Genomic DNA, 19,804 nt, shown 5'->3' with positions numbered 1-19,804 from the left:
CCGTGGAGCTCTTAACACCGAGGAATCTCCACCAACCGGGCGCTGCTATTTTGGGTTGTGACTGTCGGGAGACGATCAAAACTCGTGTTACTTGCCCTCCCCAGCGAGAGTGGCACAACCGGGAGCGGAGGAAAGAAAAGGTTCCGCCTTACTGGTGTGTCCTGCGTGCCCGCTGGGAGCGGGGTAGCGACGTGAGGAGAAAAGCATAGTTAGTCGGAGCTCGGAAAGCCGGTGGGGACCTGGGCTTTTAGATGGCGGCTGAGCTCCTGTTTCACAAGAGAAGGCTTGCAGCAGCAGCTGTGAGGCTGCCCGGCCGTTCGGACCAGGTGCCACGGCCTGCCCGCCGGGCCGCGGGGGGCGCGCGCGTTCCGCCGCGCCGGAAGGAGAGAGGCGGCGGCGGCGGCGGCGGGAGCGCGTGCGGTGCCGCGGGGCTGCGGCGGGACCACGTGCGCCCGGTGCCGCGAGCGGGGCGGCGCCGCAGCCCGCCCGCCATGCCCGCCGCGCCGCCGTGAGCCCCGCGCGCCGTGCCATGGGGCCGGACCTGGGCTGGGCCGCGCTGGTGCTGCTCTTCGCCGCCTCGCTGATCACCGTGGCGGCCTGGCTGCTTCAGTACTGGCGGTCCGCGGCCCTGCGAGCGCTACGGCGTCGCGGAGCGGCGGCGGCGGAGGAGGCCGGGGCCCGAGCGCTGCTCGTGGCGCTTCTCGCCCTCAGGTCCCTACGGGAGCAGTGGCAGCGAGCTTGGGTGCGAGCTCTCAACAGCCAGGCGCGCCGGCACGGGGTACGGCAGGGCACGAGCGGGGGAGCGCGGGGAGCGGCGGCGAGGCGAGGTGGGCCCAGCCGCCTGCTCTTTGTTGGCGGGTGCCGGACAGCCCTTCTCCGCAGGCCGCTCCGGCCGGAGGAGCCGCTGGGCACCGGGGGGGCCCTTGCGGACGGCTCCGTTCGGCCTGGCCGGAGTGCACCGCGCTGCGCGAGCGCGGAAAGGGCCGAGTGCGTTACCGCGCCTCGTTTAACGCGGGTTGGGGCAATATTGTAGTCACTGATGTTTCCACAGCAATCTCTTCGTAATTTTCTGGCATTTGTTTTCTTTAATCTCCCAGTATTACCGTTGTATTATCTGTAGTTTTGAAATTCACGAAGGAGAGTATGCCTTGATGATTCCGATGGAAATAATTGCATTATAGCTTGTGTTGCCTGCAGGGCAGGGTCTTAATGTCCACAGAAACTGTGGTCCAAAGCAGTCCAAAGTCTACTGTGATGTCCATTTTTTTTCTGTCGTGTGAGTGGGAAGGGGTTGTCTTTCTGTTAAGTTGCACAGGAAAATCAAGAACTAGAAAAAGTTACCATGAAACTAACATATTTGAAGAAAAGACAGTTAAAGTCTTGAAGAACATGATGCAAACTTCTGTTTGAATTTTTCCAGCAAGATAGGAAAAGTATCTCCCTTTTTGACCAAGTGGCAAATTCTAGGCTAGATCCAGTGTGAAGTGCCTTCTCCCATTGAGCTTAGTCCTTCCTGCTTCCTCTGTAGAAACTCACCTTCTGCTTCCTACTATAGTCGATGTGTGGCCAGTTTTCCATATCTGATACACTGGCTTCCAGGGTCCTGGAGGAATGCTCCTTGGTTGCTTATATCTTGATAGTCTCCTTCCTTCTGAAGTTTGTTCTTTCTGCATGGCTTCTTTCAGCTTCTTGAGTTTTTAAAAGAATAGGTCCTAATCTTGTCCAGGTTCAATTTGCTCACCTTTCCTTGTGTTTCTGTATCTCAGTGAATGTGAATACATAATGTATGTGGTAGGAGATTTATAGGAGTGCATTGGTGGTCGGAGCATGCCAACATGTGAATTTGAGTGGATTGTGCTAGGAGTGTGGTCTGAGGGGGCCAGGAGTGAGCAGATGGGGGTTAGTCTGCCTTCAGCCATGTCTCATGCTCATCCCTGGTACTTGAGAGAGTAGCTTCGGTGACAAGGTGTTACATTTTGTGCAGATCTTGAAATGACAGCTGCTAATTTAGCATTTCCTGTTGAGATTACAATTCACTTGCCTTAAAATGGGGCAAACACTTGAAAGGAGTTGTGTTGCCTCTCAAGTGCATGCTACCCTCCTAATATTATTTTTTTTGCTATGTTTTCTGCATGCCTTGGAAGATGTATAGATCCATGCCACCTTGTGCATGTGGTTTGTTCTGAGCAGTGAGATCTTTTGAAGTTGATCAGTGCCTCCCAGTTTGGTGAGACTGTGTTTGGTGAGGTGTTGGGGAAGAACTAGGGGGTACCTCACTGCTGCTGATGAAATGCTTGAGTCGTTGGACAGAGATTCTAGTCACAGAAAGAAAAAGCTGATTTGATATTTTGGGCTGACCTATGTGAGTGAATACATGCCTCCAGTGGAGGAGGCTTGCGAGAAAAAGAAACAGCAAGCATTACTAATATGAAATAGCAGTGGGTGAGCCAATACTGGTTATCCATTTTCAGTTTCATCACTGGTAGAACTGCTTTCTGTCTGGTTTGGAAGGAAGGCTTGCATCTTGACTCGTTTTTGGGGGGCAAGCAGTTTTCAGGTTGTCATATTTATGCCTGTCAGATTAGTGTCCCAGAGCCTTTTCTGCTCCTCACCGGGGCTGTCCATAAGATGGAGGTGGCAAGTGCAGAGTTCTGTTGGCTTGAGAATAATGTTGCTTCCTGCCCCTCTATCATCTCTTTTGATTGTTCTGGTCCTAAAATGCATTTAGCTTGCCAAATGGTCATGTTCTAGTGCCCAGAATTTCTGCTTTCTCTGTCTCTCTCTTTTTGTCCCTTTTGAGCAGACAGGATCTTTGAGGCTAGGGTTTGTGGAAAGATGCTCTCAAATTCTTTATCTTGGTCTTCTATTTCTTGAGAAGGGTTCTCTGTACAGATCTGGTCTTGAAATAGGAGAAGATCCTCAAATGAAGATGAGGGATGCCTCCACAGTGGAGATTGTAATCTAAGAAACCAGAAGGGAAAGCTTCTGCAATAACAGAGGGATAATGCACTTGACCTATGGTTGACTGCAGTCCAGAACAATTTTCTGGGTGATGACCAGATTTGTGGAAACAGATCAGAGTGTCTCTGGGACCCCACATCATTCATTCTCTTTGAAGCTGTCTGGGGGGCTCTGACTACTGGGATCTAACAGAGTTTTCTCTTTGCAGAGTTCAGTGCAGATCACGTTTGAAGAGGGTCCTCAGTTACCACAAGCCGCAGATATAAGTTGTGTGACATGCAAGGGACAGTCAGACCACAGCATGGTAAGGCTTTGCTGTTCTGAATTGTACAGTGTGATGTTTCTCCGTTGATGGTGTGTTAGGAACTTTGTGATGGAGATGGTGGAATCAGGAAGGTTTTAGGTGAGATCTTTTTGGAGTCGTTTCGGAGTTTGGAGGCTCTGGAGCTGCACATCAGTGAGCTCTGTGAGGGAAGATGTGTTGGTGGAGGCAGGGTATATGACTGCTGAACCCAAACATCAGGGTCCAACTGTGGAGAGCATAAGAGAGCTCTTGTCACAGCACAGGGTCTGAAGTGGCAGATTTACAGCCTGGAACTTGGTGACAATAACATGGCTGTCTCTTACCGGGATATAAACTCATCTTTTCCTTTTCTTTCTAGGTGTTGTGCTGCCGTCTGTCAGCTGAAGCTGTGAAATTCTCTGTCTCTGTTACTCAGCAGTCCCCAGTTACTGTTTCTGTGGATACGTATCATGTCACTTTGGCTGTGCTGCAGGCTCAGGTAAGGTTTATAAGAAGTTAGACATTGGCCTTACTCCTCCATGTAGTCCCACATTGGGTGAGGAAGGAGGACCCGATTCAGTGCCAATAAAGGCCTTGTTGGGCTGGAAGAAGCAGTGTGTGGTCACTAACATTTGGTGAGGTGACAAATATTCCATCTGCATGCCGAGTCTTGTTTTCTGAGTCTTCATCTGTGGATTTTGGCTATGAAACATAGCTGTAAGAAATTCCAGAGAGTTTTGAGACATGGCAGTGTTCTGTATTGTGCTTTTAAGTGGGTATTTAAGATGTGAGAAGTCCAGAGAATTCAATTCCCTGTGTGGCATAAAGGAAAGGGAGAGGTATGTCCTGTGGATATGTGGATATGTATGGTGTCCTGGTAGTGGGTGTGAAAAAGAAAACTATGGTGAGGAGTAGTTTGCTTGTCAGTTCCCCTCATTACATTCACATGAGCACGATACAGCTTTTTCTTTGTGTTGAATATTGGAGATGCTCCTTCCAGTAAAGAAGCTCTAAAATCACAATGGGTGGTAACTCCATAGTTGCTTTCTGGCTGGATTTGATTCTCTGGAATATGGTTTTGTTTCCATGATGAAGGACATGATGCTGGAGATGGTATCTTGCTTGGAGGCAGTGTGCTCATATGCGCACCAAAAAACCCGGAAAAAACAGACATGGCAAAATAAGTAACTCAGTGGTAGCAGAAGCCAATCCCATTGTTGTTGCTGGCAGTTTGAAGCTTGTTCTGGAACCCTTTTGCTCTCAGAAGCTTTACTACAATTTTCCGCCTACTTTTGTCAGGTCATGCCAGTTTGATTTTGTACCTCTATTCTGTGGTCATCTCCTCCAGAGATCCAGAGCTTCGGAGAGCTCCTCTCTCTCTTCAGCATGTCATGTCCCCGCTGCCAATCTAGTGACAGGCAGCAACAACAGTTGCTTTTCATTTCTGAAAGGTCCCCTTTTTCACATCTCATCCAATCGCTCCCCTACTCACTGGCATTTTCTAGGTCTCCTTGTCTGCACCTGGTGAAATTTTGGATTGATTGTTCATGTAAGGGGTTGCATGTGATACTCTAATTGAGGTCTTGCTGCTGCTGTTTTATGAAATGCTGGTTAGATTACCACATGCCTGCCTGTGTTTTGGAGTACTTCAAGTACTGTGCTCCCAGTTGTGCCCTGTCTACTCTGCACACCTCTTATTGGTTACTTACCTGGCCGCTGTTTCTCATATCTGTTGCTTTTGTCTGATGAACTTCTGTGTTGTTGATGAATGTCAACCTAGCAACTGAGAACAATGTTGAATTTCATTACCCAGTTTTTACTAGAGCTCTCAGGTCAGGGGTCTTCCTGTGTGGTTCTGCTTCTGTCTGTCACATTAATGATGCTTTTATGGGTACATGGGTGTGCAACTTTTTAACTTCAGGTAAACTAAAGGATGGTGTACAGTCTGGTTTATTGTTGCAGGCTGTTGGTGACTCAGATGGGTCTTCAACCTGAGGATCATCTCCTAGAGATGCATTGCTAACTTATGAATGGTTGTACTTACATTTGGCAATGGCTAATTGATGTAGCTCAGTAAATATGTGTTGGTGCCCAGTTTGGCACTTTTGGATTATACTGCAGGCTTTTTTTTCAGTGGAAGTAATAATGGATAATTTTTCCCTCTGTTGCTGCCTGGGCATCCAGCAGCAGTGAGGAAGCCAGATCTCACTAATGGAGCATTGCAGCTTCTGCAGCCTCTTCATCCTGTAGGCCTGGGAGCACTTGTGTTCTTATGTTCTGTTTTTTACTGTTGCACTGGTGTGAGGGCCTCTCAATTGCTGGATTTGGAATGGGGCAAAAATCACCTAATGTAAACAGAAACTGTTTCCAACTATGGATATTTTTTCTGGGCCAGGTGGAGATCCACTTGGAGGAGATACAGAATGAGGGTCTCCTGGTGTCATGGACATTTAAAGACAGACCAGACTTGGACTTTTTGGTTCTTCCGCGACTTGAGCTTCCTGAGGTGAGTGGCTAACAGTGGGAGGCTGACTGTGAGTGGAGGAAGGGAGGAAGGAGCAGAAGCAGCTAGAAGGCAGGCTGCTGTGGAGGAGAAGGATTGGCAACTCACTGTCATGGCCTTTTAGGGCAGTGTAGGGATTCTTTCATCCTGGAATCAATACTAGCTCAGCTGTGTCAGAACAGCATCCTCAAGAGGGCTGAAGTGATACCAGTATCTACTGAAGGCTTTCTGTCTATGTAGGTTCCTCCTGCTGTTGTTAGATGTAGAACTGCAAAACGAGCTGGGTTGCTGCTCTCTCTTTGTGTGAGGTGGTGGTTTTTTATTGTTGTTGTGTTGGCTTGGTTCTGTTGATTAAGTCTGGTTGAGTTTTTTTTTAAGAGATTAATGTGGGGAATCCCTGGGTTTAGAGGTTTAAGGAACAGATTGCAGACGTGCTTGCTCTTCCGTGATCCAAACAGGTTGGTTGATTTGTTGCTTTATTGACACCTTTGTTACTTTGTTCCAAGTAGATGCAGGAATTTGGCTGGTGTCCCAAAATTGTTGTGGCACCATCTCCTGAGGTGGTGAGCATGTGAGGAATTATAAAAGCTGTATTGTAAAAATTTACAGCTGATAAAGTACAGAAGTATAGGCTTAGTTTTTCTCATTTAGAAGGCTTGCTTTTTCCTGCAGCTGCTATGCATAAGCTCTAAGCACTGAGGAGGGCGAGTATGGAATATAGGAAGAGTATCTGGGAGGTTATTACTGTGAGAATGACTGTGTAGCATATTAGAGGCTTGGGAAGCAGGTGGAGCTGTAAATGCATCCTTTTTTTAATGACTTTCCTGCATTTCCTCTTGATTTGCGGAGAGAAGGATGAAGGGAGAGTGGATCTGTCCACTATAAAGGATCTGATTGAGGATACCATTGTCAGCACGAAGCCAGCCATGATGGTGAATTTGATGGCCTGCACCGCTGGAGCCAGTGTGGTAAGTCACTCTTCTCATGTCAATATTGTGCCACAAACACAGGCCCCAAGACATTTCTGAGGGCTGAGACTCAGACAGGAATCCAAGGGTTGAGTCTCACTTCTGGGCATCAGCTGAACCCTGGCCTGCACTGTCATAGGAGTTTGGGTACTGAGACATGGTGCATAGGGATCATTAGAAATTGCTCCCAAGTGTAACTCCTTCCACCTTTTTTTCTTGAATGCTGATTGTCATTCATGTACTTGTGGACCTGTACTGCCTGAGGTACATCTGTCTTTTGGCAGCCGCCCTTGCTCTGAACACCAAGGCTCTGGGGCAGCCTTTGCAGGCATGGAATGGCCCATGGTTTGTCATTGTCAGTTGACCATCTGGTAGCCAGCAAGCTTGTTCTTGCCTGTCTCCTTTTCCATCTGCCTTAAACTTCCCATCTGAAATAATGTGAGAGCCCACTGGAGATCAATAGCTTTGGAGACCTGCAGCATCTCTTGGTGGCTTTGCAGGTGTTCCCTTGTGTTGGTGTGAGGAGCTACTTAATAGGTACAAGGACCATGCATCTTGCTGCTGTCTGCTGGCAAGTGAGTGGTAAAGGTATCGGTCTCGCTCTCATCATTCCTCAGGTACCCAGCAATAAGTTGACTCAAGAGTCCCCGTCCGGAGTAGCAGCAGCCCCTCTGGGTTCTAAGCTGTTGCTCCGGAATCTTCGAGTGCTGAACTTGGGCTGCCAGGGGAAGGGAGGTAAGCGAGAAAACATTGCTGATCCACAGGGGCAAGCGTGCAGGTGGTGAGATTGGAGCGAGTGGATGTTGTGGGTGGGTTTGAATGGAAAAGAGGAGCATGTTCCTGATTAACCACTGCCTCTTGTTGACAAGTGTACGTGTGCCCTCTGTCTCTCTGTTGCAGGAGTTGGGGAGATATGCTGCCTGGCAGAGCTAGACAGCCCCCCGCAGCAGAAGTGGACGAAGCCAGTGACAGGTAGCAGTGTCGGTGCTGCAGGAGAGATGGAGTGGAATGACGAGTTCTTTCTGTAAGTGTCTGCTCTCCTTCTGGCTGGCACAGTGTAGGTGGACCAGCACAGTCTCGGGGTTGTCATTACCATGCAGTAACTGTTGTGCATGGTGCAGAGGTGAAGTCTGCACAACGGAGCAACGTCTCTTTGTGCTGCCCCTGTGCTAGACTGCTGATTCTGGCACTTGGCCCTAGAATACATTTGCATACTTACTTTTTGCTTCTCTGCACACTCTGTGTTTTAATTGGATGGGTAGAAACGCTGATCATAGGTGCAGCAGGTGCAATAGGGCAGTAGGATAAACAGCCTTCCAGAGAGATTGCCCTCTCAACTTCTGCTGGCAGCCTACACAGCTCTGCAGGGTACACAGACCAGAGTTGTGTAGTTTGGTGTGCTAGTCACGTCCTCCATGGTAATGCATGGTACTGAAACTTTGGAGATGGTGATGAGGCGTGTAAGATTTGATGGGGGGAATATAGAGAATGAGGTTGTTTGCTCCATGACCGCTTAAAAAAGAGTGGCCAACACCAGCCCATCTTTGGTTTCAACAGGGAGTTGGGACCTAGAAGCAAAGAGCTGAAACTACAGGTGCTGGGGAACAGCGACGGAGGAGAAAGTGAGTACGAGCAGCCATAAGATGGGTTGTAAGATAGGGAGGCAAAAATGCCAAAGGGACTCACTGTGCTTTAAGCTCATGGTAGTTCTCTGTTGGTACAACATGTGATGACTTCTGCAAAGAATTTTTCATATTTAGCTTTATGTGATATTCTGTGACTGTGTGAAGTAACTGGGTTCTGTTCTTCTTGCCAAAATGGTCTGGGTCTGACATTGAATCAGGAGTTTCCTGTGGCCAGCCCATCTTCATTCTGAAGCAGGGAGAGTCACGTGGGATTTTCCGTCCTGTATTATGAGAGCTTTGCAAAAGGCTCTTAACTGTTCTTTTTTACTTAGTTGGGGACTAACTGCAGCATGTGTTTTTGATGGAGGCCACACACAGCGGTCACCTTTTTAAGGGAGTTGATTCCTGAATTGTTAAAGAGGAGCAGAGGAGCACTGCCTGCCTCTTCTCCCTCTTGAACCTGGGAGTTAGTGGAGTTGTGGGGATCTGCTGTGTTGGCCCATAGGGCTGCTTCCCAAAAGCAGGGGTTACCTTGGAGATGTCTGAGGTGCTGAGGTCATATGAAGTGTTTCATTTTTACTCTTCTTTCTTGCAGATGTGCTGCTGGCATATGCCACACTTTTGATAGATTCTTTGGGCAAACAGCCATCTGGAAGACAGGTCTGCTCACTGGCCCCAGGAGCTGGACAGTCACTTAGAGCTGAAGCTACCATTACATTGGAGGTGAGCTCATGACCCCACAAGCTCTGCACACACGCACGCTCCAGAAGTGTTCATAATGTGAGCCTGTAACTGGAGACATGCATGTTTGGACCTGAGTTTGGCACAGAGGACTAGGAGACCCTTATGCCATGGAGGAGTGCATGTCACCTGACCCTTGGTCCCTAAGCCTCCTGCTGTTGAACTGGTGCTGTACTGGGGATGTTTCCTTGGTGCTCAGAGCCCTAGTTTTTGTTGCCCAAATGTGCCTGCCTTTCCATCTGGGAAGGAGAGTGCCTCTCTGAGCAGTGCTTTACTCTTTATATATAGCTGCTGTTCCAGGAGTCTCCTGCATCTTTGAATGCTCTGCACGCCACATCTCTGCGAACCAGCATTACCCCCACTAAGAAGGTGGAGATGGACCGGACCATCATGCCCGATGGCACCATCGTGACTACTGTTACCACAATTCAGTCCCGGCCCAAGGCAGACTGCAAACTGGGTGAGGCTGTGCAGCAGCAGGAGTATTGTACAGGTGGCTCCTATGGCAGCACAGACGGAGCTGTGATATTCCCTTGGCTGCTCATGAAGGCAGTAGCAAAACTGTTTAGCTGTCAGATCTGGTTGTTTCAGGCTCACGCTTTACATATTGCTTTTGGTGAGTGGGTCAGAACACAGGCATCCTTGCTGTTCCCCTAGCATATTCATGGCTGGCTGGAAACTCTTGTGTAGCCTTAGGGGAGAGAATTGATGCAGCTCTGTGTCTGAGGGGAGGTGAGGGAGGGATGAGCTCTCACACACCCTTTTGGTGGTGTGGGGTCTAATGCATATGCTGCCACATAACCTTTACCTGATGTCAGACTTAGTGTTTAGTCATGCTTTCTCTAGTTCCTTCACTGCTAAAGAAGTTATACTGAACATAGTGGATGTGGAGCCAAAAGCATGTTGACCTGGCTCACTAGGGGTTGTTGCTGCTTGCATCCTGTGAATGTGGTGCTGGACATTCCAAGAGGTTGGGCTGGGAAATGACACGAATGAGGTATTGTGCATCTGCTTCACAGGACTGCAGCCCAGAAAGGCAGCTGTATCCTGGGCAGCATCAAAAGAAGCATGCCAGCCGGTTGAATACGCCTTGAGTACTGTGTCCAGCCTTGTGGCCACCCCAACACATAAAAGACATAGACCTGTTGGAGTGAGTCCAGAGGAGGACCGCTAAACTGGCCACATACCTGGAACACTTCCCTGTGTAAAAAGGCTGAGAAAGTTGGAGATATTTAGGCTGGAGAAGAGAAGGCTCTGGGGAGACATTATAGCAAGCAGCCTTCCAGTACCTAAAAGGGGGCTTACAGGAAGGCTGAAGAAGAATTGTTTTACAAGCTCATGCAGTGTTAAGACAAGGAAGGATGGCTTTAAGATGAAGGAGGGTAGGTTTATATTAGCCATTAGGAAGAAATTTTTGCCTCTGAGGGTGCTGAGGCACTTGCATGGGTTGCCCAGGGAACCTTTACATGCCCCATCCCTGGAAGTGTTCAAGACCAGGGTGAATGGGGTTTGGAGCAGCCTGTTCTGGTAGCAGGCTGGTTGGAACTAAGTGGTCTTTAAGGTCCCTTCCAACCCAAACCATTCCATGATTCTGATTTTTTCCCAGTAGGCTTCTTGCTGCTTTCTTGCCCCAAAGGCTTTCAGAGGTGCCTTGCAGGCTCTCTGAGTGCTCACTTGAGGCTTTTTGGGGTTGGGTGTAAGGGGCACAATATGATAGCATAGTTGTGTAAGCTCTGTCTCCACTTACTTGTATCTCCGTGTCTCTTTTGCTATGAAGATTCACCATCGAGGTCGCCTTCCAAAGTGGAAGTGACTGAAAGGAAGACAACAGTGCTCTTGGAGACTGGCTGTCATCACAGCCACTTGCCCAGCGGTAGCCGTAAGTGCTTGGAAATTTGAGGCTCCTACTGAAGTAACTGTGTTCCTTAGCCTGTTGTAGAAAGTGGCAGTCTGAGTGCGGTTCCCTGAATTCGCTTGCATTTTCTGCTTCAGAGAATGTCCAAGTGCCTGAGTGAAGGTGGGGGCTGAAGGCTGGTGGTGGTGGTGTGTTGGCAGGTAAAAGACATTCCCCTTTGACTATCCAGTCAGTGACTATGAGTGTTTCCTTGCTTGACAAGAACTTCCCAGGCTATCTGCACCCAAAGAAATTTGCTCACCCTTCACGTGGGGCTCTGTGTCTGGAACAGACCACTGCAGCTCTTTTGACAGTTTGCTGTGAAAGCAACTATTGGGAGTCTTTGGAAGTCTTTGTTGAGCAGGGTGGGGTGGGGTGGGTTTTTCAATGATATGCCTGGTGGGAAAAGAAACTCTTGGGGTACTTGAAAAAGCCAAGAGCTAGCTATACAGAGCTTCTCTCATTTTGTTTATTTGGACAAATCTGTCATAAACGCTGGGTGGGGAAAGTACTTCAGGGTGCATATAAGTTGCCTATTGCAAGCATTGCAGTCAGCAAGCGACCTTTTGCTTCTGCTGAAGGTTGCTTCTCCAAGCATCTGTATTTTTCTTGTGCTCAGGGGATAGCCATATGCCTAATGGCTTGGATCCAGTGGCCGAGACAGCAATCAGGCAGCTAACTGAGACGAATAACAAGACCACCAAGAAGACACCAACAAAACGTAGTACACTGATCATCTCAGGAGTGTCCAAGGTCTCTGGTAGTTAGGAGCTGCATTTCCAGTTGTGGGGGTTGTTTTTAAGGATTCATGCGTGAAAATAAGCTGTGCTGTAGGGTCCAGTGTGGGAAGGTTCCATCACATATAGCTGGCTCATCAGAAGCCTTTCACTGCTTCCCAGTGAGCATTAAAAGATACCTTGCCAGAGGGAATTCACAACAGGTAGCTGCAGAAAGGGATGTGGCTGCCTTAACTGGTTTCGAACCTTGTGGAGGATATAAGGAGTTCTCCTCATACTTGGCTGTGGGGAGTGAGGGACATGCAGCAGAATGCTTTTTAATTGGCCACATTCCAGTGTATTTCAGCCAAAAATTGTCCGTCGGTGCTGTCTAGCACTGATGATCTGAATGGAGCCATCTGTATATAGGTGTAGATGGAAGTAGAGAGATGTATGCAATTCTTTTGATCCTGTCTTCATGTCTGTCTGCCTCTCTAACCCCCCATCAGGTACCTATTGCTCAAGATGAAATGGCTCTTTCTCTGGGTTATGCTGCATCCCTGGAGGCCACAGCGTATGGGGATTCTGAGACAGATGGCACAGCTGACCAGATGCACGATTTTACTGAACTGTCGCGGCCACTGGAAGCGTCGCTATTGGGACAAAGGGACAGTCAGGAGCTGGATGAGACAACGCGATCAGACATCTCTGAAAGACCATCTGTGGAAGATGTTGAGTCTGAAACTGGCTCCACGGGAGCCCTTGAGACGAGGAGCTTGAAAGATCACAAAGGTAAGGATGAACTGTTAGATAGGGTAGCTAACATGAGCCAATAGTAACATTAGCTGTACATGAGGACAAAGTGACATCCAGGTTCCTCACCCAAGCATGGGGTCTGCAGCCACTTTTCAGCGTAGCAGAAGCATTAGCATTTCAGAGCAGCCTCTGATGGAGCCTGGAAGAGCCTGCCTTTCTCTTGTGGTTTTTCCACGGGAGTGATTTGAAACACCTTCATTTGTAGGTGTCTGGTTCCTGTAGCCTTTTAAGTGTCTATACTCTCTTAGATGGGAGCCCTGAGCAACCTGTCTATTATAGAGAACCCTTTTTCTCTCCCTGGCCTCTCTCTGGTCCCATGCAGATCAGGTACATGTCTGTAAGTAATGATTCATCCTCTGAATTAGGCCACTTGTGGTGTGGAAATGGAGGCTGCCCAGCAGTATGGATTATATGGGCCTTGATTGCCCTCCTTCTTTCTCCATTAGTACTGAAGCAGCTAGTGCCTCTGACCTGTTGTACAGTAAGATGTCCAAACAAACTCACTTCTTTTAAATGATGGAGTGGGCTGCCCCAACCTAGCTGCTGTCCTAGCCATTGCACACATTAGTCAGTTAGGTGGATGGTGCACCTTGGATTTTTCTGCTGCCAACTTACATGAAGAAATGCAAACCAAAATCTTGATTACTCAGAATATTAGAGTGGGACAAATTTTGGGGAGTTGTACCCTGTTGCAGCCAGGTATGGTTTGAGCTGCGGAGGCCCCTATTTTGAATGTCAGTGGGTACAAGGTTGTGTGACCCAGATTCTTGAGAGAGCTAGCAGGTGGGGAAGAGAGGTAAAATGGAAAGCAGACACCCTGTGCAGGAAAGACTGTTGTAGTGTTATATGGCATGCAGGTTTTGGATGTGTCTTTCTGATCCATTTGAGGTTGAAAGCAGTTGGCATCTCCATCTTCTTCAGCTTGTGGCAGTCATAAGGAGCCATTGGCATTATTTGCCTCCAGACTGGGCACTTCATGAAAATGCAGGCAGTTGTTCTAGGCGCTAGATCACAGAGTAATCCGTGTGCCCTTAAGACAGGCTGGTCTGAGAGGCCTTTTCCCTCTTTTATGTTCTTCTCAGGGTCTTCAGTTTCAGATGATCTCAATTGTTGTCTATTCATACGAGTCTTGGCTTTCATTTAAAATGCTGGACAATTCCACTGAGAGGAGGATATTGTGTAAAAGGCAGTTTATGCAGAGGGGACATGGGACGGAATGTTTAGTGAGGCAGCATGTTGGTGGTGTAGTCTGTCACGAACTGAGACTTTGCCTTGTGTTTGGAAGCTGGGATTAGGCAACCTACTGTGTACTTCTGCACTCAGTGTGGAAGAGGACTGCTGCATATCTGAGAATGGCTGGGTGTGTTACTGTCCCTGAAACTCCCCAGTGCAGGATGCTGTCATGGTTTTTGTCTCCTTCCTCTCTCTGCAGTTAGCTTTCTTCGGAGCGGTACCAAGCTCATCTTCCGGAGGAGGAGCAAGCAGAAGGAAGTGGGCCTGAGCCAGTCTCACGATGACTTGTCCAATGTCACTGCCAACTCCACCACCAGAAAGAAAACTGGTAGCTTCTCCCACCGCCTCATCAAACGCTTCTCCTTCAAGTCTAAATCCAAACCCAAAGGTAGTGACAACACATCAGCTTGTGAGAACTGAAGGAGCGAGAAGCCCATTGGAAAGATTTCTCAGAGATCGTTTTCTAGCCTCTTGTCTTCCCACTTCATGGTATCTGTGACTTGCAGTCCAGTTCTTTCCAGCCTTGGCTGAGGGAAGACATCCCAGTGCTTTGCGCCATTTGGGGAGAGGAGGTGGCAAACCCGGGACTTAGGCTGCTCGGCTGCCTTGGCTTAGCCTTCTCTGCTTGTTGCACCCCACTGTGCTCTCCCAGAAAATCCAGGTGGCATGCTAATCCCTCTGGGGTTCCCTGGAGTTGCAGAAGTGACTCGGTGTGTGTAGACATCTGGCATCATCAGGTGCCTCATGGAAACAGGGGGCAGGTCTCTCCAGTGGCAACCTTCAGAGTTAAAATCAAGAAGCTACTGAGTTAGCTGCAGTGCCAAGATGTGTGGGATGTAGCCTCACTCAGCTCTTCTAGTGACAGAGAATGATGCAGCCACTGATGATCTAAACACTATTATTGCCTGTGCTGGGTGCAGAGGCTGCAACCTGAGGTGTGCTGCAGGGCGATGCATTCCTGGGCTGTGAGCTGTTGGAAGAGAGCTGTCAGCTGTCAGAGTTTTGGTCCTCCACCTGTCTCTGCCATTGGAACAGTCTCCTTCAGACAGCACTGAGGGACCCCTGTTTTCTGTGCTGTGTTGGTGAAGGAAGAAGTCCCTAAGAATAAGGAAGTTTTAACCACTGAACAGGTTTTTGTAGAAACCCGAGCCCTCACAAGAGCGCCTGTTCAGTGCTGTCAGTTCTGTCACCCTGTGCAGCCTCCCTGTGACACAACATTCCTTCCACATCTGTGTTCTTGAACAGGGACGGGCCTGTACTGAATACACACACCAGCTGCTGTATGAGCAGCCTCCCTTCCCCTTGGGAGGTTGGGGATGTTGCCAAAGGGCTGCCAGGCTGTCTTCCAGACCTGCCGAGCGTCCAGTCTCATGCTGTCATGGCTCTCGTGCCAAGGACTGGGACTGTGCTGGGGATGGATGGCAAAGAATAAGGCAAGGAATGTAGTCAAAGTCTGATGGGAAGCCTGAAGGCATGTGGCAGAAAGAGGCAACAGTTTACATGTTATCACTGATGGGTTTCCATTAGTAGATTGCATTTGGTATTTCCTTTCTTCTTGCAAACACGATCCCCCCTGTTCAAACAGAGGGCATTTGCAGAGAGGAGGAGGTGTACAAGAGAAAATAGAATCCCTGTGCAGGAGGAGACTGTCCTAGAGAAACAGTTGTCCAGTCTCCTGGCCCATACACGTTTTATCTACAATATCCCCAGAAGTTCCCTTCACATAGCCCATAACAGTGCTCTGGAGAAATGCCCATGCCCTGTCAGCATGTGCGGTTTGAGAGAAAGCTCGTGCTGTCCTGTGGGTTGTCAAGTTAAGGAGGTGGGACAGAGGGGAGGAAAAACCTCACAGAAGAGCTATTTCTCAGGCCTCACTGGATTCTCTAGCTCTGCTCTTCCTCTGGAGTACCTCCTGTGGTGGTGTCTGTTGCCCTTCCTTATGCAGGATGCTGCCAACTGAAAAAGCAGTTCTCTTGATGGCATGGGTAAAATGTATTTCTTGGAAGGACAAACCCTGATCTGCTGATACTGCTGCTGTGTGCCATTTCTAAGGACCAGAACGTGTTTGTTGTGCTGCAGCAGAAGAATTTACAGAGGGCTGTTTCTTGAATGTCTGTACAGGTGGGGAAGGCCAGCATTAGCAAGGGTGTAATTGAAAGTTTTAGTGTGCGCTTGCAGGAGGGACTCTCTGTTGTTTTTCCTGCTGATTTCTCACATGGTTGGGCATATGTGAGTCTGAAAAATCATATTGGTTCAGCTGGCTGACCGGGAACCTCTACATCTGTTTTGGTCTGGAAGTCTTTGTTATCCCCAGCCTCTGTCATGTCTTTTATCATTTGTTTCTTTCCTTGTCCGCATGGCACTGGGGCTTTGTTTGCACTTGTATGCACTGTGGATGTCCTAGAACTCACTGTTTGTCACTAAGGATCGTTTTCCTTGATGCGAGTGAAAGGTTTATGCTACAGTGCTGTTGGAACTTGGCCGTCTGTAACTTGCGTGTAGCAATCCAGCCACTGGTTTCACATAGCCATCTTTTGCTGGGTTGGCGTGGCGCTGTCACATGCGGTGCTGTCCTTCTCAGGCACACCCTTTGTTCCCAAAGTCTCGGAGTTTGATTTCGGTTTGATATTCTCTCTTGCACCATCCCTTCTAAGACTTGTAGCTGCGACAGTACTTTATGTTCCATTTTTGGATTTTATTTATTCATTTTTACACTGTTTCAGAGTACTAAACCTTGAAGATTTGGACCCAGACAGCCCCACTTCTCTGGTGGGAGGCTGCAAAGCCTTGCACTAGAAATGCTGTTTTCAGTGGAAGAGCCTGAGGCTCTTCAGTTTTGGGTTAATCAAGAATCTGCGGTGAGTCTCATTTAATAGTCTCATGTTCTTTTCTTTATACTGTAAGAGCAGCTTGAGCTGTCTTGGTGTGGAGTGGCTGGAGGTGAACGAGGGTCACCACTGTTCTTTGGAATCGGGGATCTGAGGTTTGTGTACACAAGGAGGACTGTGAAGGCTAGCCAGTGGTGTCCTTGTTGCTGTAGACTGGAGGCAGGAAAGGGAAGGTTTGTATCTGACAAACACATATTTAGATTCTTGATCAGCATATCTTGGTCTGGCTTGGAGGAGTAGGTGATAGGGAAGGGAGTAAAACAGAAACTTGAGTTACTCACCAGCCTTGGGGACCCTTTCTAGCCATGTTAAATGGGCAGTTCCTGTCATATGTCTGTGACATTCCTGCTTTGTTCCTGGTTTGTTGGTTCCAGGCTATACCAGCCAGTGACTTGCAGTGGAGGTACGGTTTTTTATTTTGAACTTGATGTGGCAGAAGGCATCGGCGCTGTGTTTGGCAAAATGAATGGCATATGGGAAGCATGCCAGTAGGGGCATATCTTCCCTTGAATTTTTAACAGTGATTTTTACCACAGACTGTAAATTGTCCTGCAAATCTGTATCTGGTTAGTCAGCTTGCAAAGGAAAGGGATGTTCTCAAGCACCAACAAAGCGCATCCCCAAACATTAGGTCTTACATCTGCTTGTGTTTCCTAGAGGAGATGTATTTTCTGGCATTTTGTTGCTTCTCAAAGCTGTACAGCATAGGAGCAGTATTGTAACCTTTTATCTGCTTTTGAATGTTCTCTGTAAGTGCAGACTGTTTTTCAGGGTGTTTGCAAAAGTCATATTTGAGGAACAGAGGGATAGCAGGTCATGGGTCTGCTGTGTGCATTGGAATTTTTTTTGTTTTGGATACACTCCTCATTAACCATGTTGATATTTCCTCTTATTTGAACAAGGCTTTCTTTCTGGCCTGGAGAGATGTTTTCATCCCCCAGGCAGTAGGTGCTGGTTTTGTTAGTCCTGACTATGAGAGTAGAGGTGGCTCTTCCTGGCTTTTCAAAGGCATGTATGGTAATGAATCCGCCTCATGGTGGAGGTGTGATTGTTGGTGTGAAAAACAATTTGTCTATCCTAATCTTCTCAGATAGAAGATGTAAGATAGAGTTTTGTTCTCCAGAAGCTGCTAAGACAAAGTCCCCAGGAATTTCCCCCCACAGAATGGCTGCTTTAAGAAACCTCTTTTGTGTTTAATCCCCACTTGTGTTTTCTGCCTTTAGGACAGAAAATGCTATTTGAAATCTACTCTCCCTGTTTAACTTCTTCCAGATACCTGTGCCCTTGCCTTGGTGCTGCTGTGGGCTCTGTGGCATTTCATAATGCCTGGGACCACAGAGCAGCCCCATGAATGGCACAGGCTACCATCAGACTTAAGCTTGAATGATCTGCAGTTGGCAGATTGTTGTCTCAGGGTAGGCTCACTATTTGCACCTTGTGAAATTGGTCCTTGACCAAATATATGGCAGAAGAGGAACAGCAGAGCGGTCGGCTTGAATGCATGGAGGCTTCAACCTGCATATGAGGGCCTTTGTTCCAGATGCTGTGTTTTGCTACTGGCTGTACAAGCAGAGCAGTCACTTGTAAATGAAGCTAAAGTAGGCATTTTGTTGAATTGTTTTCAGTTTTTTGTTTGTTTTGGTTTGCTTGGAGGGTTTTTTTGGTTGGTTGGGGTTTCTTGTTTGCTTGTGTGTTTTGTTTGTTTTGTTTTGTTTGTTTCCTATTTTGGCTGAACAGTTTTACTAGAATTTACCTATGCTGTGTATTTTTACTACTTTGAAGAAAATACAGCTTACAGCTAGTGTTAGTGTAAGTATGCTTGTAAGTATATTTCTGTCTGGATGCATCTTCTCCCTATGCTTAGGCAAAGCTGTTTAGGAGTCTCATAGTCCACAAAGCCCTCACTGTTGGCCCATGAGAGATATCCTCGTGAGTCAGTGGAAAACGGATGCAGGAAAAAATGAAGGGAACCTCAAAACCTCAGTGTTCTGAGGGTGCCATAGGATTCAGTGTGATGGATGTCTGAGGCCAGTGGAATTGGGTGCATGGATGCATGTTTGCATGTGCTTGTAATTAGATCATACACTGCAACTGCGTGTACTGGTAACGGTACAGAGTGGCTGAGGACAGCAGTGCCGATAGATGGGACAGGAGAGTGACCATACCAATTTCTGTGGCATTCATATCCATTGTTTTGCACAGACTTCTGCAGGGGCAGGCAGACCTGAGCAAGCAAGCCCAATTCCTGCCTCTTACAAGCACCCTCATGCTGCTTACGCAGGTGAGGGTGGGTTTTAGGCAACTTGATTAAATGGGGAAGAGCGAGGGGAGACTACTTGGCTGGAGAGCAAGTTCAGTGGAGGGGAATGTAATGAAAACTTCTTCAAACCATGGTCACATGCTTTTTTTAGACTAGAACTGGGTGTATGACAAATGTTTCTGTTAGTTTTTTTTGACTTTAGTGATGCAATAGCTTCTCTTGGGACATTGTTTGCTAAACCTACAGAGAAGTCATTTCTGAGTAGTTGAGGAGATGCTTGAGTGTTTGGAGGGTTCTTTGTGGTCCTTTTGCATTGTTCTCTCCATCCCACCTCCCCTACTGCTAGGTCACGGCGAGTCTCAGGGTAGAGCAACAGTCCCAGTGGTGGTCACACTTCTGGTAAAGGTGTGCACAGCTCTTTCTACAGGCCTGACTGCTCCACATCACCTTTCCTTGCTTTGTAAGGTACCGGACCAAATACCCACATGCAATTTGAATTAGTGCCCCTCCTTGTGTGTGCTCTTTTGTACTTTGATGCTTTCTGTCTGGGTGGATTATTTTGGCCATTCGTTGTTCCGATGGGAAAGAATTGGAACTGTGTAGCTAATAATGAAAATAAAACTACATATGACTAAATGAAGTTCTTGCACCTTTGTAAACCTCGAAGAATTCTCTTGCTGTGTAAAGGTTGAATCTGTTAACTTATTAAATGACATGAAAATCAAAACCTGAGTCTAGCTTCATACCTGGTGTAGTGCTGTGAGTTTCCCTCCAACCTGTCTCTGTCTCCCCTAAATTATCCCACTAAAATGATAGCAAACCATGTATATCCATGCAAGGGTCTGTAACACTCCAAAACATTTAAATGTAAGGGGGTAAGCTGAGGTTCTTTTACTCGGGGTTGGCACCCGTTCCT

The 19,804-nt window shown here is 47.8% G+C and overlaps 1 protein-coding gene across 1 annotated transcript; it reads left to right on the top strand.

Moving 5' to 3' along the window:
* Positions 1-529: 529 nt before the first annotated feature.
* Positions 530-19,590, top strand: LOC134057563 (phospholipid transfer protein C2CD2L-like). The gene is made up of 14 exons (XM_062514537.1): positions 530-778; positions 3,170-3,265; positions 3,624-3,743; positions 5,640-5,750; positions 6,599-6,715; positions 7,333-7,450; positions 7,616-7,739; positions 8,273-8,337; positions 8,936-9,063; positions 9,370-9,541; positions 10,859-10,960; positions 11,595-11,728; positions 12,201-12,483; positions 13,940-19,590. The coding sequence occupies exons 1-14, from the start codon at positions 530-532 to the stop codon at positions 14,158-14,160; spliced, it is 2,040 nt and encodes a 679-aa protein (XP_062370521.1). The 3' UTR covers positions 14,161-19,590.
* Positions 19,591-19,804: the final 214 nt, after the last annotated feature.

Source organism: Cinclus cinclus, unplaced genomic scaffold (genome assembly GCF_963662255.1).
Source record: "Cinclus cinclus unplaced genomic scaffold, bCinCin1.1 SCAFFOLD_83, whole genome shotgun sequence".
Lineage (NCBI taxonomy): Eukaryota > Metazoa > Chordata > Aves > Passeriformes > Cinclidae > Cinclus > Cinclus cinclus.
Note: the sequence above shows the minus strand (reverse complement) of the source record. Positions and strands in the feature narration are given on the sequence as shown.

Coding starts and splice junctions, on each gene's coding strand:
- LOC134057563 (XM_062514537.1), top strand. CDS start 530: ATGGGGCCGGACCTGGGCTGGGCCGCGCTGGTGCTGCTCTTCGCCGCC. Junction 5,751..6,598: donor CGCGACTTGAGCTTCCTGAG/GTGAGTGGCTAA, acceptor ATTTGCGGAGAG/AAGGATGAAGGGAGAGTGGA. Junction 9,064..9,369: donor AAGCTACCATTACATTGGAG/GTGAGCTCATGA, acceptor CTTTATATATAG/CTGCTGTTCCAGGAGTCTCC.